At 38.5% G+C, this 25,399-nt stretch overlaps 1 protein-coding gene across 1 annotated transcript in view; it reads left to right on the top strand.

Annotated features, from left to right (window-relative positions):
• The window catches only part of CNTNAP5 (contactin associated protein family member 5), an 829,028-nt gene that overhangs the window by 733,259 nt on the left and 70,370 nt on the right, over positions 1 to 25,399 (top strand). Inside the window, exons 17-18 of the mRNA XM_036857137.1 lie at positions 195 to 413; positions 17,103 to 17,342. Coding sequence (XP_036713032.1) covers positions 195 to 413; positions 17,103 to 17,342 — 459 coding nt within the window. The remainder of the gene's footprint in view (positions 1 to 194; positions 414 to 17,102; positions 17,343 to 25,399) is intronic.

Genomic DNA, 25,399 nt, shown 5'->3' with positions numbered 1-25,399 from the left:
AAAAAAAGAGCTTAAGATTTAATAGTTGGTAGTTATTACCATTAATGGTAATTTTAATACTGCAGGGATTTCATCTGAAGGCCTCTCTACCTAGCTATTGATGTACGATCATTTTTATCATTCGTTCAGGGTATGCTTGTGTCCTAAATGCACTGACAACTCCATCTCTCTACCTCTTTCCTTTTTGGTTTCAGCTCCTTCCGAGGTCACGTTTGCCATTGATGTTGGGAATGGCCCCATAGAGCTCATAGTCCGGTCCTCTTCTCCTCTGAATGACAACCAATGGCATTATGTCTGGGCCGAGAGGAACCTCAAGGAGACCTCACTCCAGGTGGACAACCTCCCAAGGATGACCAGGGAGACCTCAGAGGAGGGCCATTTCCGGTTACAGCTCAACAGCCAGCTGTTTGTAGGTAGGGGACATCTTAAGGTGCCCTGTGTGCTAAAAACCCTGCAAGACCACTGTGGAACCAGGTCCAAGGAAAATTACTATTTTATTTTAGACCTGGGAAATGATTAAAATATTTCATAAGGCATTTATAATTATAAACGTAATTTCACAGATTCTTCCTTACTAGATTCAGTAGCTATAACAATGGAAGATTATGTCATCGCTTAGCAAAGTTTGAGTGTGTCTCAAACTCTCTTTGTATCTTTTCTCCTTGTTCATAGTATATCTTCAGATGTCCAGGAACCTCTATTATTTTTCATCCCTATAATCAAAACCTACTCTTAGAAAAAGGATGTATGAGCTATTTAAACCTTATTAGAAGTTGACTTTAAGTCAGTAGGCTACCATTCACCCTTCCTAGTGATACCTGACTTCTGATAATTATTGATAACCATGTAATGAAATACATTACAGAATCTCCAAGGGATTTGGGGCATCAGTAATATGGTGGGGGAGGGAGCTATTGGTTTTTAAACTAGGAGCTTCTTTGATACTCCCTGAAATCACGTCACTTAGGCGGCTGCCTGATAACTTGCACAGAAAAGCAGCCTTGGTCCCTAAGCAGACGTCTCTCCACTGGTCATTTCCACCATGAGACTCAGAATCAACCTTTAGATAAGTTGTTCCTCTGAACTGGCTACCACTGCTGGCAATAGGGCCTGGGAAGGCTCAAACATCATTCACTGAATCATTCATTCATTCCATAAGCAGTCAGTGAGCACCTAAAACAAATCAGGCACCTTGTCAGATGGTGGGAGTTGAAAGATGACTTGTGCAATGAAACTTCTTTTCAAAGAGCTCACTCTGTGTGTGTGTGTGTGTGTGTGTGTGTGCTGTGCGAGAGAGACAAAGAGGCAGAAAGAGAGAGGGAGAGAGAATTTAGCCATATTAGTCCAGGTAGGAAGGGTCCGCCTTATAGCTACAGTTTAGAAAGGATTTTTTGAAAGCAGGTTGAGCAGGGCTTATAAAGCTTTAAAGACAAAATAGAGCTGTAAATGTTAGGGATATTGTATTATTATCAAAACCAAGACACTGCTCTTACATAAAACTTGAAGTTCAGATGCTTAGAAGAGTAGCATAAATTAGTTCCAAAATTTGCCAGTATACCCAGATTTAATTTTCTTTCCTTATGTATTTATTTTACCAACTCTCACACTACCATAGCTTTACTGCTAGTAATGAAATGCCATCAGCAATCAATGGGTGTTTCTTACTTGCTTCCTTTAAGTTTGGGTTTGTGCAACTTTTAACTCTGAGGAAAGCTGTCACTAAGAACACACCAGCCAAAAGAAAAGAAGTAACAGAATATGTAGTCTCTCTTTCCAACAGGAATCATATTTATTTCTTCATCTATCATGTTTTACCTATCCATCAGAAGCTAAGATATAAGTGATTAAAAATGTTTTTATGGTGAAAAAGTATTCACTTAATTAACCTACATCAGTGATATGATTTAGTATTAAAATATATTTTTTAAATTTATATTTATGTTTTCATTCTATTTAAACATCACATTTCATTGCTCTGAGTAAGTTTGCTAGTCATCAATGTTTAATGTCTTTTTTGGTGTAATCAATTCAAGTAGTTTGCAATTATCATAAATTATATTCCATGCCAAAGTTTAATTTATCTTCAGGCAGTACTGATGAATCTTTCTGGCTGAAAGGTGTATATAAAGATGGAATTCTTTTAATCCCTTCATGCAAATTTCATGTAGTTATGAAATTATCATATGGCCTGAATATGTGACAAACTTTGTGCAAGTCGAAAGGGAAAAGAGGCAGCTGTGTTTCCTTGCGGGTTTTTATCTCTAGATGTTTCTGTTAATTGATCACAAATGCAATGAGTAAGAGCATGTCTATGGGTCTGGAGAGATACCTTGCTCTAGCTGGAGCCAAGGTCAGCTGCAGCAAGAGCACCTGCTTCTGGTATGTTTCTTTCCAATAGGCTCCATCTCAGATGGTACTCTGCTTTATTGAACTTGTCTTAATGTACTTGAAGAAGAAAAACATGCTGTTGGAGGCCATTTTAGTCTGTTGGTTTGAATTTTGTTTTTTAGTGTTCAACCTGTTTAGAAGTGTCAGGTGACCAAAAAAATTGAAGTCCCAATATTTCCAGTTTGTATGATTCAATGGTTTAAAAAAAAAAGGCCTCTACTTAGCTAGAGCAGCCAAAATGACGAATTGCATTCTCTATCATTCAGAAAATTTGAGTCATTGGATTTTGATATTTGCTAGGCAGAAAAAGATATGATTGCATTGTGCTTTTTACAAATTTTTTTAAAATTGAAGTATATTTGATTTACAATGTATTAATTTCAGGTGTACAACAAAGGGATTCCGTATACATATACATATATACATTCTTTCTCAGATTCTTTTCCCACATAGGTTATCGAGTATAGTTCCCTGTGCTATACAGTAGGTCCTTGTTCATTATCTATTTTTACTGGGATAGATTGAGTGTGACAGTACTTAAATATTAATTTGGTTATGTCTATCTAGATACCTTTAACCTCTGAAGGATCTTTCAATCAAAACAGAGCGTCGTTCAAGCATGGTAATCACTGGCATTGCTGCTGTGCTTGTGAGTGCTTCCCGAGTACCAGAAACAGGTTGAATTTTATAGAATGGATATATCTCTTAGCACTGCCCCTGTCATTGGAATGTGACAAGTTGAAGTGCTTATACCTGAGTCAATGCATGCTGGATTCCCAGAATCAGTATTTTAACTTCAAGCTTTTATTTCCCTGATAGTTAGGGACAGTTGCAACCATGCCATTTCACTGCTTGCATTTCTTGAATAGAGTAGGAGAAACTTCATAACACAGAGCTTCTGAAATGTGCACTGCAAGCTTGGGGTAGTTTCAGCTTTAAAACTCTTGGCAGTATCATCCCTCTGCTTTGCTCTTCCCTACTGGCTTTTCAAGTCAATACGAGGAAAAGGCAAGAGAAATCCAAGAACTAGCACTTATGGCTGAAAATGAAATGAAGAGATCTGGGTAAGAACTCCAGGTCAACTGCCAACAGGCCATGGGACCCTGGTAGAAAAACAACTAGCCTAAGTGGATTCATTGTCTTTATTATTTGCAGAATGAAATTGATGAGTCTGGTAACTGATCCCTTACAACTTAAGGATGTCCCATCTCCATCTGTATATTAAGCATGACAATCATCCTTACCCTCATGCCCATGTGGATGTAACAGCAAGGAAAATATCTCTTTGTCCCCAAATCTGACACCCCATCTTTCCAAATATGTTGCAATTATAGAATGGACATTTTGTAAAGCTGTGAGCCTGTGAGTCTCATTTTTGTGTTGCTTTACTTTCTTATCTTTTTGGCCTTTTATGGACCTTTTTTCTTTTTCTTTATTTTTTCTTTTTTTTTGGCTCAGCTGCTTTATTTGTGTCAAAATAAACTGAAGTAACTCGCACTTAGAACTCCTTGGGGAAAGTATTTCACTGACTTGGTAAATCATAAAGTTGAAGCCATTTCCCCCTACCCTCAGTGCTTCTCCTGCTTCCACACTGGTTGGGAATTATTATTACTATTTTCAGGTGAAGCGTGTCCAAGGCGAGGTCAGCAGTGAAATCAGGAAAGGTGGCTCTCATTTGCTCTCTGCCCTGACACTTCAGAAACTGCTAGAGTCTCTCTGTGGAATAGTCACTTATATTTACACTTGCGAGTGCCCCACAAGGATGGCTTTCCTGACACAGGCCAGCAGAGTTTTCTGTCTGGAAGACGTACTGTGTCTCAAAGCACAGGAGGAGATACACATCCTTTTCATGTTAAGGAAGAACTGGAAAATCACCTTTTAGCATATTTGTTACATAAACCCATTGTGCATGGAGGATGTCAATGGTGAAACAAAAAGTAAAGACATGGTCTTTTCAGCATCTTGTACATTTCTGATGATAAGGTCTGATTTACCAACAAGTTTATTTTTTCAAAGTTAAGTGATATGTCAAGTATACTTGAATCGTCTTAGTAAAAAAAATAATACATGATTTCTGATATTCCCCATAGTAGTTAAATAAGAGAAAGTGTCCTGATTCGTTTAAGAAGTTTTAGGAGACATCAGAACACTAGCGGCCAAGTCCCGTGAATGCTTTGCTTCCTTGTTACCTACCAAGTGGCAGTCACTCAATGCTTCTACAATGAAAAAAAAAATGAGGAAGAGCCACCTGCTTCTTCAGGCATTTTTTTCCCACAACACCACTTTTGCTCCACAAAATCATGTTCTTAGAGCTTGAAAGTGCTTTGAAAGAACACTGGTTCTTTTTATTTTCAGAGAAGTGAATGATTAAATGACCCCTTCCACAAAATTTTGTCTCATCTTGAAAATGTTGAGAGTTGAGTACAATGAACCCATCCCCATAGCCCATGTTAGTATTTTCTGCCCCCTAATATTCCAAAACCCTTTTGGCAATGTTTATCTACAATCTCTTACGCTTTTATTGAAGCTCATGTCATCCTATACTGGCCGCATTAGATTGGTAATGGGCCATTGAAGGAGAATGTACAATTTTCTTGTACAGTTTCACTTTTTTAAGTTTTCATTCTGCCTTTGACAAAACACATCTCAAAGCATACTATCTTTTTCTGAAGACAGGTACAACATGGCATCATGTTCTCATGCAGCCCAGGGAGAAAAGCCCTGAGATTTGGACCACACAAAAACTCAACGGTAGAAGCAGTCATTCTAGTTACTCTGGCACTGTCAGTCATCAAAATCTGTAACTCAGTAAGGAAGGAAAACATTAGGACAGCACCATTCATGTGGAGCTTGGGTGATAATGATAAAATGAAATTCAAGCCAGATATTTCTGGAAAATAAAACAGTACACTCTGGATGTTTAAGGACCCAAGCTGAGGGAGGTGAGAAGTTGTTGTGTCTTTTCCAAAGCCAAGGCACCATTGAGCTGATGTAACCAGGGCAACCAGGGAAGCTCCAGTTTAGAAAAGAGTTGGCCCAGCCTGGCATATTGATGCTGCAACGCTGCCTATAACCTGTTTGCATTTCTCCAAGGCTCTGGCGACAAAGCTGACGACTCAGAGGAGGAGGTGAGAAAGCCTTGGAGCAGAACAATGGTGGGAAAGGAGATGTAGTCAGAACTCTCTGAACATGTTATTGGCAGATTTACACTCTGTTCTCATTGTGTTACTGTGTTTCTTCTGATTCAGAGAGAAAAGGATTTGGCTTCAGAGCCACTTGAGTTGGGGAAGGCAATTTTGTAGAAGAGGTGAGAGGTGCCATGTTTTAATTCAGCTTCCTGCTTCACCATCCATGTCTCAGGCTGAAGGGGGAGGGTCGTCTCAGGCCCCGCCTGTGTAGAGAGGCTTAGGAACCTGTGTAGACTCTAGGATGTCCTGCCCAGGACCCCATTCAAGAAGACCCTGCTGCTGGGATTGCTCTTGGAAGACAGTCTCCCTCTGTCTGCCCCTTCAGCTACTGCATCTCTTCAGGACAAGGTCCCGTCCTTCCAGGGAGGTCCACAGACAATAATCACTTGAGTCCAGGGTACAAAGGCACAACCATTTTGGCCCAAGGAAGCACATCTCTGATGGACTTTTCTAGCTCCAGCACTCTGTGGGGCTGTTCTAGACTGTCAGGCCTGCGCCAGAGCTCACTCCTTTGCCCACTTCTGCTTCCTGCCTCTCTGGCTCAAAAGTGTGGTTCCCAACGGTTCCCCCTGAGAAACATCCTGCCCCTTTAACTTCATCTCACAGCCTGTTTGCTGGAGAACCCTACCTGGGGCACAATCACTTGGATGAATTGTGCAATACACACACACACACACACACACATTTTTTAATGAAAGTAATTTTTTAAGAGAAATTTATTTTTCATTCCTCCCAAGAATTAACCATAAAAGAATGCCTCCTTTTCTCCCACTTTCTTCTCCAAAACACCCTTTAAATTCAATTGCTTCCTTAGAGTCGAGTTTGCATTTTTTGATTCACACTCTCTTGATGGTCCTGACTCTCAAAGTAGGATGGGCAACCCCACCCTTGATCTACCTGGCCAACTCCTCTTCAATCATCATGTTTACAAAAGACTAAAAGTTCCGTAGATATCTTATTATTTTATTGTTATGTTATTATTATTATTAGCCCCAGTTATTGTGTACTGTGTGATTAAGAGCTTTCCATAAGTTTCGTATTTTCTAATGATACGTAACACCATTTTAACTGATCCTGGTAGCATGTGTTAAAATCTAATCTTCCAAAAGCTAAAATGAGTTTCAGGCGAATAGAAAATAAACATGAGTCAAAGATTTTATTTCACTCTAATTAATGAGGAAGTCATTAAGATGTCATGATCAGTTCAGAGAACATCTAAAAAGCTGGCATATGTACGGAGAATTTAACAACAAAAAAGTTAGGATAAAGTTGTAGATTTAAATATGAAACCGTTGCTCACCAGGCCGTCTTCGGAGTTATCTGTTATGGTGGAAAGAAATTATCTGCATCTCCACTGGACAAATGTTATCCATGATTTTTTGCTTTATTTCCAAGTTTCAGCTAATTTTTCTGATAAGAGAGAGTTGCTTCCCACATTTGATGATGTATATCCCTAGTCATGTGGCAGCCATCTCTTCCACAAAAGAAGCTAGAATAAGAAAGAACCCCAAAGTGATCACTGCACACATGCCTCAGAAAGTCAGGACAATGTTAGTAGACTGGATTGTGAGAAGTGTCAGCCATGAATTGCCACTGTTACCATCCCGTTAGTGAATCGTAGGCTCCTTCTGTATTTCCGGGTCTCCTGAGCTCAACCATAAGATCACTCTAGGGCAGGTGGGACTATTAGGGAAAATTCTTATAGCTTATAGACTTTTACTTTATCGACGTATTTCCTTGAATGGGTCTGTGGTTCAGCTTCTGAGGGAATCTCTGTTCTCAGCAGGGCCTCCCTGGAGAAAACTAATTAGAGTGATTTCCAGGGGCCCCAACTTCCAAGAAATCCTGAAGCTGCTGTCATCTGGGCAATGACTTGGCCTGGCAGCCAGCCTGGAAGAAGCAAGTTGCTTCTCCGCTGACTCTAGAAGAGACCTGGAGCTCCTATGATATTTCTTATCCAGTTGCTCTTGCAAGGAGGGTGATTTAAAGCTGTTTTTGATAGTGATTTTCTCAGTGATTTTTCATCTTCAAAAACGGTGGCAGAAGGAAGCAAAGTGAGGGATTACTGTGCTCTCATCTTTGCGAGACGGGAGATGGGACTCATCTGGTCAAACTGGCTCCTGTCACTATTCCAGACTCTGTGATGAGGATTATGGCAGACTTTCCTACCTCATCATCTTTTTTTTTTAAATAATTTGACAGAACGTTTTTTTTGTTTTTTGTTTTTTTTTAATTTTTATTTTATGATAGAGTGTAGCTGGTTTACAATGTTGTGTTAATTTCAGGTGTATGGCAAAGTGATTCAGCTATACATATAGATATATCCATTCTTTTTCAGATTCTTCTCCCGTATAGGTTATTACAGAGTATTGAGTAGAGTTCGCTGTGCTATAAAGTAGGTCCTTATTGTTTATCTATTTTATATATAATAGTGTGTATATGTTAATCCCAACAGCTAATTTATCCCTGCCCCCTCACATTTCCCCTTTGGTAACTGTAGGTTTGTTTCCTATGTCTGTAAGTCTGTTTCTGCTTTGTAAATAAGTTCATTTGTATCATTTTTTCAGATTCCACATATAAGTGATATCATATGATATTTGTCTTTCTCTTTCTGTCTTACTTCACTTAGTATGATCATCTCTAGGTCCATCCATGTTGCTGCAAATGCCTGCCCCATCATCTTGATATTCTCTCAGGGGTATCTCCAAATGAGATGCAAAGCAATCATTCAGAGGCTTCTTTAGCAAGACAGTTGACCACTACATCAGCCACCTTGAAGTGTGGTGGAACTAGTTCCCTACTGCTCCACAGTTCTGTGGGCAACGGAAACAGGCACAATTCAATTGCTCGCTTGTTTCCTTCGCCTCCCTCTGAATTGTAAATAATAACCAAATGGGGATTTCCATAGAACATCTATATTGTGCTCTGAAGGGGCAAAATCTTGTGCCCTGCCACCATTCTGCTAAAAAGAAGGCAAATGTTTGTTTTTGGTCTGTAGTCTTGGAAAAAAAAAACAGTCTTTGCAGAAAACCCATACATACTCCAGCCCACCCCACAGGCACAAACATGCTGATTCTGGGAAAAGTGTTTGCTAATATCCAAATACCACGTATATTAATAAAGAATTTTTAGAGATATACATAATTCTATAACAAGGAGTTTCTTTTGAAACTTGAAATAATAAATAATTTCTTAAATGCCTCTAAAAAAGATAAGCAGCATTATGCATGATATACATAGTAAATGGAAATATTTATTTTAAATTATACAGTCAGTACACGAATACATGTTTGCTGTAAAGTTATTCAATAATAATCTTAGTGCTCTTCTTTTTTTTTTTTTTAATTAATTAATTTATTTATTTTTGGCTGTGTTGGGTCTTCGTTTCTGTGCAAGGGCTTTCTCTAGTTGCGGCGAGCGGGGGCCACTCTTCATCGCGGTGCGCGGGCCTCTCACTGCTGCGGCCTCTCGTTGCGGAGCACAAGCTCCAGACGCGCAGGCTCAGTAGTTGTGGCTCACGGGCCTAGTTGCTCTGCGGCATGTGGGATCTTCCCAGACCAGGGCTCGAACCCGTGTCCCCTGCGTTGGCAGGCAGATTCTCAACCACTGCGCCACCAGGGAAGCCCTTAGTGCTCTTCTTAGAGACGACCAATATTAGCCCAGTATGACACTTTCCAGGCATTAAAGTAGTTACATACATTTAAGTACCCTTAGGAAACACCATACAATGTTATTATTTGTGGATATATTTACTTAATCAATATACTTCTATGTATTATACCACAGCTTGCTTGCTGTACTTTTGTTTTCGTTTGCTTTTTTATTTAACATATGCCATGGGAAACTTAGCATGTCAGTATAAATAGCATATTATTTTAAACTGCTATATAATATTTTATCTAATATTTTTAGTTTTTGTGTCGTTGTTTTGTTTGTTGTCATTTTTATGTCTTTATTGCATGTGGAATTTGTTTAACGTTTTGAGGTAGGGTTGTAATTTTATTTATTTCCCCAAATATTATTTGTCATCTCCATTTATTTCATGGTTCCTCTTTTACCTAGTTACTTGGACCTCCAGTATATATTATAAGGTTTAAAATCTCTCTGTGTAAAGAATGTGTTTCTGAATTTCCCACTCTGTTTTATGTACATAGTTTTTTTCCAGGTGCTGTGCCAACATCATACTTACAGAACATATTTTTATTTATTTTATTTTTTTTTTTAATACTTTAATAATCATTAAGGTATACATAATCATAACTTTAGCAACTGTACATTTTGATGTTTATCAGAAATGAATTTTACATAACAAAAAGGAAGAAGCTGCCAGGGCAGCACAAGTGCAGTCTCTACCCCAGGGAGCAGACATTAGGTACAGAACATATTTTGATGTTGAATCAGGACAATCCCTCCCCTCGACCCCACAAACACACCTGATTCCTTTTCTTAACACTCTGTTAACTATTATCAACCACCTTTTTTATGGATTTTAGAATTAGCTTTTCATGTTCTATGAAAATAATTTTTCTTGAATGATACAAATTTTCTTGGGTTATTGATTGGGATTGTATTGCATTAAAGGAAATAACTATACATTGCTAAATTATATGGAAACATGTTCCATCTCTTTATTTATTCTTTATGAGCCAAGGTAAATTGTTATTACTTTCTTTTTTATAGCCATAGCTCTTAAGTTAATTTCTAGATGTTTGGCTGCTTTTGTTGTTAAATAGGATTTTTTTCTTGCTGTCACATGGTCTAATTGGTTATTGTTGCTCTATTGGACCATTATTGATTTGGTATGTTGATATTTATATCCATCCACATTCTTATACTTTCATTTTAATTGTAATAATTTGCCATTATTATTTTGGGGGGATATTATAGATATACAACTATATTATGTGTGCAAATAATGAAGTATTAGTAATGACAGTGTATAAAGCCAAATTAAATATTTCTGGGTATAATCATCCCTCAGCTCCATTTGGAATATTTATTTTAAAATGTGGGTAAGGCCAATGATAATAATGCTTTAATGGCCCTCAGTAAGTGTGGCTGAATTCTTCTTCAAAAGTTTTTCACAGCATTCATTTCTACCAAACAAACGAGGAAATAATTTCAATCTGTTGTTAACTGATTCTAAATCACCAACAAACCCTTTTCCAGTTTTCTGAGGAGACTTGGTATTCTGTTTGGGTACCACAATTTGTGGTAAGGGTTAAATCAGAAAATGCCTGTGAAATGCAATGGGTAAAGGTGCTTGATAAGAAGTAAGCTCTTAGTTCAAATTGGCTCTTACTATCACTATTTTACTTTGTAGACATCCAGTTAGTGACACCTGCATTATTACATAGTGTGTGTTTATTGATTCCTGTATCTGGCAAAACTTAACCAGATGCATGCCTTATCCTTAAGGAAATTACGTTTTGGAATTAAAGCCTCCACTAGGATTTCCTTCTGATACCAAGATTCTGCCAGTTGAAGGGGCAGGATAAAACCAGAAGATAACTGTTGGTTAGTGCATTTGTTTTTATTCAGCATATGCATACTAAACCTGCTCCCACTTTAGAATTTGAAATCTAGATGGTAATACACCTGCACTTCACTCGACTCTTGACTTTAGGCAAAGTAGTTCATATAGAAAACAACTGCTCCAAATTCAAGAAGAGAGAGAGAATGACACCACTTATTTTTGTGAAATGGGAGCCTAACCTGGCACATTCAACGTTGTTCCAAAACAAGAGTTCAGCAAAGGAGTTTTGTTTGAGCATGTATGATCAAGACAGCAGGCACATATGAGAAAAACAGAGGCTCTTGTTCAAGGAGGGCCCAAGGAATTGAGATGTTTCTCTGGAAGCAATGAGCATTTGTCGAGCTGACACATGGAGGTTTTCTACGACAGGTTTAGAATGATGATGGTAACCTTTTTAAGAGTTGATTCATACTCAGTCCAAGGAAACATCATCATAATGAACACACTTGATACCAAGGGCCAACAGAAGAGAGTCATACAAAATTGCTTCTAGCTAGGCTGGTGAACTAATGGTCTAAGTTGTCATGAAGACTGATACAGAAGCCAAGAAGATAAATGCATACGTGTATATTACTAGGTGGGAGAAACCATGTAAGAGATGAGAAAAAGCAAGTAGAAGCAGCACTTAGTTGTAGTACTGACCCAAATTGTTACTGAAAGTGGAGTCTGGCTCCTCACCACTTGAAAGCCAGTACTCGAGAGGCAAGGTTGGTGGAAAGGAAAGTTGGCTTTATTTCAGAGACCAGCAACCGGCGGAGAGGGCGGACTCATATCCAAAGTGACAATCGGTGGGCAAGAGCTTTTAAAGGGGAGTTTCAGGCATGTATATGTAGAGGGAGGGGCTACATGCAGAAACAGCACAGTCAGCTCTGACCGTCATCTTGAAATTGGTCATGCAGTGGTCTGACCAGTGTCATCTTGATTGTTCTGAGTACAGCTAATCTTCAGTTCCAGGATCTGTTTGTTCCTATTTCTTTGACACCAGTTTTCGGAATTGTGGCAGCTTATGTCATGGCTACAGTCTGGTCATCATGTAGTTAACTTCTTCCACCTGGTGGGGGTTTCAGTATCTACAAAACATCTCACAGGATACGGCTCAGAATATCATCCATAGCCCTTGAAGAGGAACTAAAGGTCCTTGACTTTACTTAATGACTAAACGATTATTATTTTGTCCTGTTGGACTGTTTTCCTTCGCTTCTGCATTTTCTCACTCCTCTGATTAAATTTATTCTTTGACTAAATTTTTCTACAGACAAGAGGCAGGCAGAGAATATGGGGGCAGGCAGGACCATTGGATCTTGCTCCATTTCAAGCTTGTCTAATCAAATATCTCATTTTAGGATTTTAGGGCTTTGAAGGTATTCAGGCTTTGAAGGTCAAAAGATCTCATTCAGACTTCTGGCTCTGCCACGTACAATCAATTTGATTTTTGACTTTGGCCAAAACAATCTCTCTGACACTAAGTTTCCTCAACTATGCAATGTCAATAATATGAAGAATAACTTGTTTCCCACTGAGTATTGAATGAGTTAATTATAAATGAGTTAATTATGTTTCTAGCATACAGCAAGTATGTTTATTATTATTTTTTTTTTAGAATTAGAAGCATTGTTTGGATTCTTAAACAGCTTGCAGATTAAGTACAAGACTCCCAAACATGACTCTCATCTGCTTTAAGGATAATGCTACGTTTATTTTTGTTCTTCTTCCAACTTTATATTAAACTCTAGGCAAGAAGGAGATAAAAATAAGATCAAAATATATTAGAGCATTAGCTGAAAATTCAAGTACCTGCAAGGGTCAGGAAAGCAGTCTAAATGAATGAAGTGGTTCTGGTGGGGAACGTAGCCAAGCGGACAGGGCATGTCCTGTCTTACAGGAACTGCTCCCATTGCAACTGGGCTCTGTCATGCAGGAAAGCAGCTTTATTGTTAACAGGTTTTCTGATTTTTCAATGAATGACTTACTAGAATTTTTTAAATAGTTCATGTTCTATTTAATTAAATTAATTAATGAATTAACTCTGTGCCAAGCCCAGTGCTAACATAAGGGCATGGTCTTTTTTTTTTTTTTTTTTTTAATTGAAGTATAGTTGATTTACAATGTTGTGCTAGTTTCAGGTGTACAGCAAAGTGATTCAGTTATACATATATATACTTTTTTTTAGATTTTTTTCCCTCATACGTAATTATAAAACATTGAGTAGCATTCCCTGTGCTATACAGTAGGTCCTTGTTCATCTGTTTTATATATAGTAGTGTGTATATGTCAATCCCAAACTTCTAATTTATTCCTTCCCCCCCCAACCCCTTTGGTAACCATAAGTGTGTTCTGTCTCTGTGGGTCTATTTCTGTTTTGTAAATAAGTTCGTTTGTATCATCATTTTTTTTTAGAGTTCAAATAGTTCATGGTTTAAAAACATTGGCAACTAATTAAAATAAATCCTGGGTAGGCAGAAATATGGATGAAGGGACGCATGTGTGTGAGTGCCAGTGTGTGTGTCTGCGATTGCAGGGATGGACTAAAGCGAACAGTGGAGAGTAAGGGGGAAGATGTGCGTAATACACCACATAATACACAGGACAGGAGGAGGTCCGAAGGTGAGAGAGACCATGGGCGGTGGGGAGCCACTGTAGTTCGGAAAGCCTGGTGCACTGAAGTCAGGGCAGGGAGTGCAGGAGGAGGGGATGAAGAGGTAAGCAGAGGCCAGATCTATGCAGTGCCATCTAGGGTTTGAGCTTGAACCTCAGGACTAGTCTCTGAAGGGCACTAAACAGGATCAGATTTCCACATCTGGTTGGCCTCTCTGATTGCAAAGTGGTGAGTCTGTGGAAGGAGTCAAGGCTGAGGGTAGTAAGATCCGTTAGCAGGTGGTGCTGATACCGACCAGGGTTCTCGGCCTGCACCAATCAATAGAAATTGACTCTAGAGGCCACACAAGAAATTCAGGCAAGGCTTCACTGGGACTTAGGTGGCCTGCCCACCCTTCGGTGGTGCTGTGTGCAGGGGGCATGCGCAGTGCCCTGCTTTCGCTCCCAGCTGTTCAGAAGTGGCAGTTGGGCTTTTTGGTCTTTTTGTATCTTCTTGTCCAGAATTTGCCCCAGCTGCACATGCACGCAGTTATTTTTAGTCCCTCATAGTGTCTTTGCATCTGTTGCTTGAGGAGATGTTTGTCCAGGTGCAAGTACTGCAGCAAAGGGTCCCAGGTCCCAGGTCCCAGCCTGTTTCAGTTTAAGGGATTCAAGTGGGGGTGAGAGGGATTCAAGACATGGCTCTTTGTGTGGGAAGAAGCAGATCGATTTGGAGATAGCTGGGAGGGCATATCCACAGGACAGGGTTGTGGGCAAAGGGCTGTGAGTGAGAAAGGGGAGGGAAGATTGGGGCTGCCTTTCTGTACAGTATTCAAGTTTCAGGGAAGATTCTCACCTCCATCAACACAATGCATAGTAGGTAATGTCAGAAAATGGAGAGTGCTAACCACCGGATTGGGTGTGTGTGGGTGGGGAGCATCTTTCTAGAAGCGTTCTATTCTTGGTCTACAATATTACCTCTCCATGAAGAAAGGAGAGCCTAACCTCTAAAGAATCAAAAGAATAAAAAGCAGTCAGGCAAAAATGGAAATTTAGTTCATTGCACAATTTGGTTCATGTTCTTTGTGTCATTGTTTTATCAGCATCTAGGATTGAAAGGATCCCCTTGTTTGGGGTCATTCTCACCATACTCTATATGTCTCAAACATCAAGGAGTGTATTTCTGCCAGAGAAACCACCCCAGCCACTTCTCCGTTTATACACGTGTTGACTAAGTCACATGCAAGCAGATGTGCAATAGATCTTGCGTTCTCCACCTCCGCTTAGAAGAAAAATGCCACTAACAAGATTTATGAAGAGTTATTCAAACCCACCACAGGGAGTGACTACAAAATAAAGGGGAAAATAAAACAAAACATTTGACTACATAAATCCTCCTCTCTTTATTCTACACCATCTCTAGGAAAGAAATAATGAACCTTTCCCTATGATCTGCTTGTATTTATAATTGATTTATCTTGTAGTTAAAAGGAGATTTACTCACTAAAATTGAGACAGACAGGAGAAAACAATGTGGGTTTGACCTTCTGGCCTGCTTGGGTATCACTTATCAGAACTGAAAATAGAGTGGAGTTTTATCACTCCTTCGGAATAAGAGACTAGATTAATTCTTTAAAAACATTTTGTTTCAGTCTTTTAGAGGCAGCCAATGACTACCATACATATATTTATGGGTCTGATGACCTGGTGTGATTCAGAGAAGACAGAATTCTCCCTACTTCCAACCCTACTGCTAATTATTATCTTGTCCACCCTGCCAGGCTGACGTGCCAGAATTATTATTATTATTTTTTGCATTACAGTTTCATTTATTTAACTTACTGCTTTGTTTCTTGTTTAATATGATATTCCAGGTCAGAGATAACACATTTGGAATTCACATTTGTATCCACATTGATGGGAATATATTTTTATCTGGTCATTTGCAAGACCAAGTTTTAATAAAATTGTAGCATGAGGGATTACACGTAAATGAGACTCAGAAATGAGAGATATGTACAGTAAACAAATGACACATCAGTACTGCCCTTGTTTTCTGTTTTTTGCTATTTTTATTCTTTATTTATTTACTTTTTTTTTCCACACATGCACACACACACACTGTATTTTATTTTTACAAGAGATAAATAAACTGACACCAAGCATTGTAAATGGATGACCACAACAAAAGCAACAATGATTGCAATTACCAAACACGAAACACACTCATATTATGTCATAATACTGACTGCCCTTGTTTTCTAACACATTCTCCTTTCCGTTAGAACACTCTGTAGACCTTGAAGACTTGAGTGTGTCCTCCATTTATCCACTTGAATGGACTTGAGGCCAAAGCATTGTATTTCAATTAGAATTTGTGTTTTGTAAGGGCAGGCTGGCCCTGTGTCTTCTCTGGGAGCTCCCAGAATTCCCAACACCAAATCAATATGGTGTTGGAATTTGGCTTATTTCTTGGCGTGTTGTCTCTCCTTACACATTTTTCTAATATCCTCTGATTTAGGTTGGTAGGATTCTAGGTTTCCAACAGTAACAAAACACTCTGTCACTTTGAATCTCCTCTGTTCTTAAATAATTTGCAACAAGCATTGTGAATCTCGCTGAAACCTTCAAGATATACCCTCAGCAGAAAGTTGGGTTGCAATTCTATTCTGTATTCCAGAAGGAAAAATTTATTTTCTAAATAATCATTTGGGGGTAATCAATAGTATGTATATATATACAACCTACTAGTTCTAGCCATTTTGAGGGCTCAAGAGAAGGGATAGTGAAGACCAATGATTGCAAAGCCTTACCATGAACACATGAAATAGACTGATTCTTATTTTACAGATCAAGGAGCTGAGGCTTAGGGGATCCAGTGGTCATTATGTCTAATGGGCTACTGGCGTGGAGTTTGACACCATATCTGTCCGGTCCTAACATACACCTCTTCATAGTACACGACACTCTGCTGCATAAGCTTTACAACACTCATTGCCTTTTCTAACTGAGTGCACCTAACCTAGCTTGCTTCTAACTTCACCAGAGGGGCAATCCCACTCTGTGCATTCACCTTCAGATAAATGTCTGCTATAGACAAAGAGCACATTTTATTTGCAAGGAATGGGGCCATCTGAAGTTTTGTATCTTAAATATGTCAAGTACAGGATTCCACATGAACCACAGTCTTTTATTTATTTATTTTTTTGAGTGGGGGAGTTCATTTTCCAGCCAGGAAACACATGCCTTTTCCCCAGGTTCTTTGAATTCCTAATTCTCACCGGAAACTAATAGGAAAGCTCAACACGGGATGCTGACAGCACAGTAATTAACTATCACCAGTGCTGATATTAAACCTCAAAAACGTGAACCCTGTACCTTCTATATATTTTTTCCTTTTATTTTTCACTGCACAGGGGGAACATCATCAAGACAGAAAGGCTTCCTAGGATGCATACGCTCCTTACACTTGAATGGGCAGAAACTGGACCTGGAGGAGAGGGCAAAGGTCACGTCTGGAGTCCGGCCCGGATGCCCGGGCCATTGCAGCAGTTACGGCCGCATCTGCCACAACGGGAGCAAGTGTGTGGAGAAGCACAGTGGATACTTCTGCGACTGCACCAATTCGCCATACGAAGGGCCCTTTTGCAGAAAAGGTACAATAGAAACTTACGTTTTCCCCATGTGCTGTGTTTTAGTGCCTACAGGTTGTAGTCAAGTCATAGGAAACCCATGCCCTAGACAGTCCTCAAACAATCATTTACTCTTCCTCAGTTTCCCTCTCTTTAGAGACTCTGCATAGCTCTTTAACATAATTACATATACTCATTCTTCTTGTGTGTGGATACTGGCAGTCCAGTTGAACTGGATGGATAGAAACAGGAAAACACACCTGACGTGGCCTAGAGCCAGCTGAGCCCCGGGAGAGGTGGACTGTCATTTCTGTTGTACTAACCTTTCCAATTCCAATTTCTCCGTCCACAAATGTAATCAAAGAATCATAGAATCTAGCCCTGGAAAGCCCTTAGAGACCTTGGAGCCATTGTAAATCATTTTACAATACGGAGAGTGTAGGTGAGTTAGTAAAATCCATATCATGTATTTAGTAAAATCTCCCTGTTCTGCAGATGACATGAGTCGGGGTCTGAGGCTTTAAAAGTCTTGCCCGAAGATTCACATTTAGTTCCGCAGGGGGCTGAGAATAGAGCACAAGAGTCAAAAATCCCTGCCCCAGGGACTTCCCTGGTGGTCCAGTGGTTAAGACTCCACACTTCCAATGCAGGGGGCACACGTTCCATCCCTGGTCGGGGAACTAAGATCCCACATGCTGCGCCGTGTGGCCAAAAAAAAAAAAAAGGAAAGAAAAAAAATCCCTGCCCCAGTGCCTTTCCACACACCCTCCTAATCTTATGAATTCATTTCATTGATAAAAGCTAAATATGTTGGATATACACCTTAAACAAGGAATGATGGTTATGGTGTAAATTCTCTGGAGCAATTAAAAATAACTACAAACTATAAAAACTCATTATTCAGTATCCATACTTAGTATTTTTCAACTAGAAGGACAAAAGATTTGGTCTACTATCAATCTTCGCAGAATCTTTTAAAGTTTATTTTATTGATGGAAAAAAAGTTTGTTGACCAAGAACGTAAACAATATTTCAAGAGAAGCATTTAAACTATTAAAATAAAATGTTTTAATCACTTTGAAACACCAGTTACATACAGACAATGATGGCAATTACAAATAATTCTTGTCAGTTCCTTAAAACACATTTTTCAAGCGCACCCCTAACAAACAATGCTTTATTTTAGTTCAACTTACTCTTGGAACTTAAAGACAGCAGGGGAAAAAGCACCCAGTGTTCTCTTTGAAGGGCTATAATTTAAGCTCTTCATTCACTGACACTGCCCTCCTCCCCAATTAGTTTGAATTACTTGCTTGTTATTGCTGGGAAGCATTGAGCACCTCAGGAGAAAATTAATGGTAGAAATTATAGGGCCAACAGAGTGTCGGTCCTACATGGGAGTTTGAAATAAAAGAGATCCCACCCCAGTAGGTTCTTCCTGTGAGCTAAAACAAAGTGCTCCTGGATTTTCACCCTGGTGGAAGTCTCTGGAATAACTTCCCCTGAAATTTTGAATGCCACCCTTAGACTGGCCCCACAGGGTAGAAGAAGCAAATGCAGAATAAACACCACCAAACCCAGTCCCTAAAATATACTAGCATTATTTTACAAGATCTATACCCAGTGTCTGTTTGGGAAAAAAAAAAATAAAGAAAAACGGTAGACCTCTCTGTATTTCTCCAGAGACATTATTCAAACATCTCATAGATCATCTTGCTCTAAATTGAGCCTAATTTCCCATTGGTTCCTTTCTCTGAAACAATTCCTATTCATTATCTTCTGCCCATGCCACTGCATCTTTCGACTGTATTTCTTGAGATATCTGCTGTGCTCTCTCCCCATGTTTTAGTTTGACAGATATTTGCTTAGCCTTTTCAGTTTCCTTCATATTTCACTGTGAACTTTTCCCCCATCTCATAAATCTAAGGAAATGATTCCCTTTATATTCAGCAGTTGCAAAGTATGTGAGATGAACGTTTTAAATGCATCTTTGAGCAATGCCAGTTGGGTCTGGGAAGTGTGGCTTGGGACTCAAATGGGAGCCCTTAGCTCCAAGATGGTCCTGGATAAATCTGTTCTCTGTTAGGGGAGTCTTTTATGTTAACTTTCTATGGCATATATATTTTAGGGGCTGCCAATCCTGGAAGTATCTGGTGTAGAATTAAGGACATTTGTCCATGACCAATGACTGGTCTAGAACCACTGTCTATTGACCCATTTTCTGTTTCTGAGTGGGATACAAAGGAATGGTAATCACAAACTAGCTAGCAGTTATTGACTGCAACATTTAGTCCTTATCCCCAGGCTAGGAGGGAAGAAGCAATATTTGCATTTAACACGTAAAAATACTGACCATCACACTGGTTTAGTGACTGCTAGTAAATGTCAGAGCTGGAGGTTCATCCAGCATTTTTTGATTCCTTTTTCCCGTTTTTGACCCTAATTTCATCCTGTACAGGAATGTGTTAATAGGATTCAAATATGTAGGGGTTTTTTTGTTATTGTTTTGTGTATGTGTTTCTCTTTTTTTTATTTTTGGATGTAATTTACATATCCCAAATTCACCCTTTTCAACAGCACAATTCAGGGGTTTTTACTATATTCACAAAGTTGCACCACCATCACCACTCCATAATATTAGAATGTTTTCATCATCCCTAAAAGGAATCTCATACCCCTTAGGAGCTATTCACCTTTCTCCCAGTCCCTGGAAATCATTCATCTAACTTTCTGTCACTAGGAATTGCCTATTCTGGATATTTCAGAAAATCTATAGAATCATACAATAAGTGGCCTTTTTGTGTCTGGTTTCTTTCACTTAGCATAACGTTTTCAAGGTTCATCTATGCTGTGGATTTATCAGTGCTTTACTTCCTTTTATTTCCAAAAGAGTATTCCATTGTGTGGATGTGCCACGTTTTGTTTATCCATTCATTAGGCGATGGACATGGGATGTTTCCATTTATTTTGGCTATTATGAATAATGCTGCTATTCACATTCATGTACATTTTTTGTATGAACTTATGTTTTATGTTCCCTTGGGTATATACCTACAGATGGGATTGCTGAGTCTTATAGTAATTACATGTTGTCTAACTTTTTGAGGAACTGCCAAACTGTTTTCAAAGTAACCTCTCCATTTTACATTCTTACCAGCCATGTATGAGTATTCCAATTTCTCCATATCTTCACCAACACTTGTTACTATCTTTTCCATAAGACACTGCTGTGAATGTGTGAAAGAATATATCACATTGTAATTTTGACTTGCATTTTTTAATGACTGATAATGCCAAACACTGTTTCATGTACTTATTGGCCAAGTGTGCATCTTCTTTGCATGTCTGTTCAAATCTATAGCCTATTTTTAAACTGGGTTATTTTTCTTTTTATTGTTTGGTTGTAGGATTTTTTTTTATATTCTGAACATAACTCTCATAATAGGTATATGATTTGCAAAATGTTTCTCCCCTTTTCACTTGCTTGACAATATCTTTTGAAGCACAAAATTTTTAATTTTTAGAAGTCCAATTTATCTATTTTTTGTTGTTGTTGCTGGTGTTTTGGTGTTATATCTATGAAACCATTGTCTAATCCAATGTCATGAAGATTTATGTCTATGTTTTCTTCTAAGTGTTTTGTAGTTTTAGGTCTTACATTTAGTCTTTGATAAATTTTGAGTTAATTTCTGTATATGGTGTAAGGTAGGGGTCCTACTTTATTCTTTTGCTTGTGACTATCCAGTTGTTCCAATACCATCTGTGTACTTGTCTGTATCCCATCTCTACCCCAACCACTATCTGAAGTGTCTAGGTATGACGGTCATTTAAATTTTTTGAATTAAAAACTCTAAATAATATATTTGGAATTCTATTTGAAAATACATCTGGAAATCTAGAAAAATAAAAACCAAGCTAATCATTCAAAGACAACCATTAAAAAGGAGATTCGATTTTCTTGTAGCTCTTTTCTTTGCATTTAGTGTAGCTGAGATAACTCTGTCCATTCCATTTTATATTCTGAATTTTCTTTATTTCATTTCATAGGCATTCCTATATAATTCATCAGTTTTAATGACTGCAATATATTCCACCTGGTGGAATTGCTTCTGTGTATTTGACCTATTTTATCACAGAGCATTTTAGCGTAGCAGTAGTAGAACTCTGGTACCAGTCCTGCCTGTGTTCAGATTCTGGCTCATCTACAGCCTACACTGTGTGACACTGGTTATGTAATTCAACCTCACGATTCCTTGGTTTTCTCGTCCGTAAACTGTGGAAAATTCAGGAATTCTTCATGAAAGATTGTGATGGAAATTTAACGAGCACTTCACATAGCAATTGAGATAATGCCTGGCCTATAAAGTCTCAGTAAATGCTCTTACTATTGTTTTGGAATTTTAGATTGCCCCAGATTTTGCACATAAATAATGCTGTGATAAACACATGTATTGATTATTCCCTTAATAATGGAATTTCAGTGACAAAATAGTATACATATTTGGGTAATTTAGCAATTGCCAAAAACCTGTTGAAAAAATTCTATAATATATACCTTCCTGCCAACTTGTATTATTTTTTTTTACTTTTTATTACAGAAAAATTCAATTATGCACTATAGTAGAGAGAAGGGTTTCAGAACCCCCATGCATCCATTATTTAGCTTCAACAACTATTAACTCATGATCATTTTTATTTTATCTATAGCCTAACATCCCTCCTCCTATTATTTTTATTTATTTATTTATTTATTTATTTATTTATTTATTTATTTGGCTGTGTCAGGTCTTAGTTGCAGCATGTGGGCTCTTCATTGTGGCACGTGGGCTTCTCTCTAGTTGTGGCACACGGGCTCCAGAGTGTGTGGGCTCAGTAGTTACTTGCCCCACAGCATGTGGAATCTTAGTTCCCCAACCGGGGATCGAACCCACATCCCCTGCATTGGAAGGTGGATTCTTAATCACTGGACCACCAGGGAATTTTATTATTTTGAAGCAAATTCCAGATATCACATCAGTTCTATAAATACTGCAATATGTATTGTTAAAAGGTGACATAAAAATATGTATCCACAGGAATGTTATAGTGAGAAAATTTTAATAACTTTTTAATAATATGAAATATCCACTCAGCATTCAAATTCCCATTTCTTTCATTTATTTTCAGTTTGTTTGAAGTTATTCTAAATTACTTACAGCCTGACTGGTTTCTATGGAACCGCTAGCCTATTCATTAAGGCCTGGTCTTTATACTTATTCTAATTCTAAATCTATTTCTATTACTATTATTAAGACCAGCTCTTGTTTATTGAGTTCCTACTATGTTCTGTCCCTTTACATCCTCTCTTCCAACCCATCTGCCTGCCAGGAGATTGAATTCATCCCTGTTTGTGTATGAATAGCCAGCAGTTGATGGGATCTCATGAGAAAGCAGGAGGAGGGCACAGACAGGGGCCAGACCCATGTCAATCTGACTCCAAGGCTGCCTTGGAGATACACATCCTCTCCAGCACCACCCTGACTCCTAGCACCTGCTCTGAGTTCATTACACACTTTAAGGCCTAGTCAATACCCAGCTCCTCTTTCAGGTCTTCTCACGCTGCTCCCGCCCACAAAGGCATTCAACTCTGGGACTCAATGTCTCTGTCATTCACACATCACATCCAAGGCCACCTTCCATCGGTCTTATTTCTTTTCATGTGTGTCCTGTCTTCTCAGAATCTAATCGGCACAGTTTCTCCCACCAGGTAGATACTCAAAGGATGTTGCTAATATTGGTTATCATGGCCCTAGAGTAGCATGATGGTCATTGGTAATAATCACCTTCAAGTGAAGATTTTTCTTTCATTTAGCCCAGTGGTCTCAGATGTTCAGATAAATCAATCAGAGAGCTTAAATATGATCAGAGAGCTCAAACTCTTAGATTATAAAAGAAAAGAAACTGAGAGAATAATCAAATCCAGGTGTTTTGCTGAATTTAGTTTTAGGATGAAATTCACAATATCTAAATAAATAAAAATACAACTGGGGCTGGGGAGGAGGGAAGACAGAATTTGGTAGGACAGCTCTAGTTTAAAAAGTGCTTTTCATTTTAATTTCCTATCTTAAGTATAAGGGAAAAACGTAATATGAATGCCTGTATCTAATATACTATTCATGACAGAATGATCTGAATTATACTTACATTTGAACACACACATGAACATCCCATAAAAGCCATTACTCTGTTAACTAGGAGATAGTAGCTCAAAATGCAGACCAAATGTCCCCAAGGAAATTCACTTGAGAAAAGTGCTTGAATCCAGCTGATGATCAACTAGAACCCTCCTGTCACCAGTTTCTGCAGAGATCTCTGTAATCAGGAGGACCAATGACTTTCTAACCTGCATGCAAAATGCAGAACACTTTCTCTGAATCTTTAGTGAAAAGGAACTGGTATTCCCAGTCTGCTCAGCAATATGCATAAATATGCAACTTTAATTTTTTTGGCACCGTGACAGGCTGTTACAGAATTTTCACAAAGGTAGAACAAATTTGCAATGGAATTAGGAAGCAAAAGCCAGCTTTGATTATGTTCTAGGTGCCACCAACTCAATCAGAGAACTTCATGGGGAATTGCGGATACTCAATCTATCATTCAGGAAAAAGAGAAATTAATTATGCCAATATAGATTCATGTGTTTTTTAACCAACAAAGACCTATTGTATAGCACAAGGAACTATACTCAATATTTTGTAATAAGGGAAAAGAATCTGAAAAAAATAAATATATATGTATGTATAACTGAATCACATTGCTGTACACCTGAAACCAATACAACATTGTAAGTCAACTATACTTCAATTAAAAAAAAAAGAAAAAAAATAGATTCATGTCTAATGTGCTGTTTTCATAGCAGAGGTTTGTTGCAGATCTAAGCTCTGTTATTCTACTGAGGAACCTTTGCTCCATACCCTGATACTGTGTAGAGATAAAATTGAAAGTAAACTTAAGAGCGGCCTTGATTCAAAGAAGAAAATATCCCAGCACTTGGATGCATGTGCAGTCATTAAACAGATATATTTTATGATGGGCATTACTTTGGGTTGAGGTTAAATTCTCTTCTAATATGGAGAGTCTGTGAGTTTAAACTGTGGTGGTAACTCTCTTAAGAGCTTTAATATATCCTCTCGTTTATCTGCCCAGAAATATTGTTGAGGGAGGTGTTATGTTTCCCATTTGCCGGATGAGAAAACCATCTCCATGGGTTTGACTAACTTGCCTGGAACCACACAGCTAGTATGAAATCAAAGGAGGCTTCAGATCCAGTGGTGAAACTGGATCCTTGCTGATTCCACTGAACTAAAATGATAGCAGTTGGAGTGAAGACATTATACAGGGAGGATTGGGTGATTCCTGCTCCTGCTAATTGAATGTCATCAGTCTGTAGAGGCTTCCCTTCCCAATGGTGATGGCAGATCTATATCCTCTATGTTTTGCTGTAGGAATTGTTTCCCATGGGAATGCCTATTTGCCAAAGTCTTTGCTCTTTTTTGGAATTGAAAACCAATTCCCTAGATATTTAAAATAATTGAGTCCAAAGGGGAAAGGGGAGAGAGATAAATTAGGATTGGGGGGTTAACCTAAACACACTACTATATATAAAAGAGGTAACCAACAAGGACCTACTGTATAGCACAGGCAACTATGCTCAATATTTTGTAATAACCTATAAGGGAAAAGAATCTGAAAAAGAATAGATACATATTATGTAAAATTGAATCACTGTGCTGTACACCTGAAACTAACAAAATACTGTAAATCAAGTATCCTTCAAATAAAAAAAAATTAAAATAAAATAATTGAGTCCAGGAATTGGATACTATGCCTTTCCTACTCTTTCCACAGATTTCCTCTCCTCCATTTCCACGGGTCCTCACACTTTACCCAGCACCGTAGAGAATTGCTTTCTTTCCCAATGTACTACTCTCAGTAGTTTTGAGCCCACTCAACACCCCCCTGACCCACGAGAAAAACATAAACCAGAATTGTTAGGATTTCAGTTTTGAAAGTAAGATAATCCTGGTGCAATTTCTCTCTAC

This window comes from Balaenoptera musculus, chromosome 7 (genome assembly GCF_009873245.2).
Source record: "Balaenoptera musculus isolate JJ_BM4_2016_0621 chromosome 7, mBalMus1.pri.v3, whole genome shotgun sequence".
NCBI lineage: Eukaryota > Metazoa > Chordata > Mammalia > Artiodactyla > Balaenopteridae > Balaenoptera > Balaenoptera musculus.
This window is presented reverse-complemented; position numbering and strand designations above follow the sequence as displayed.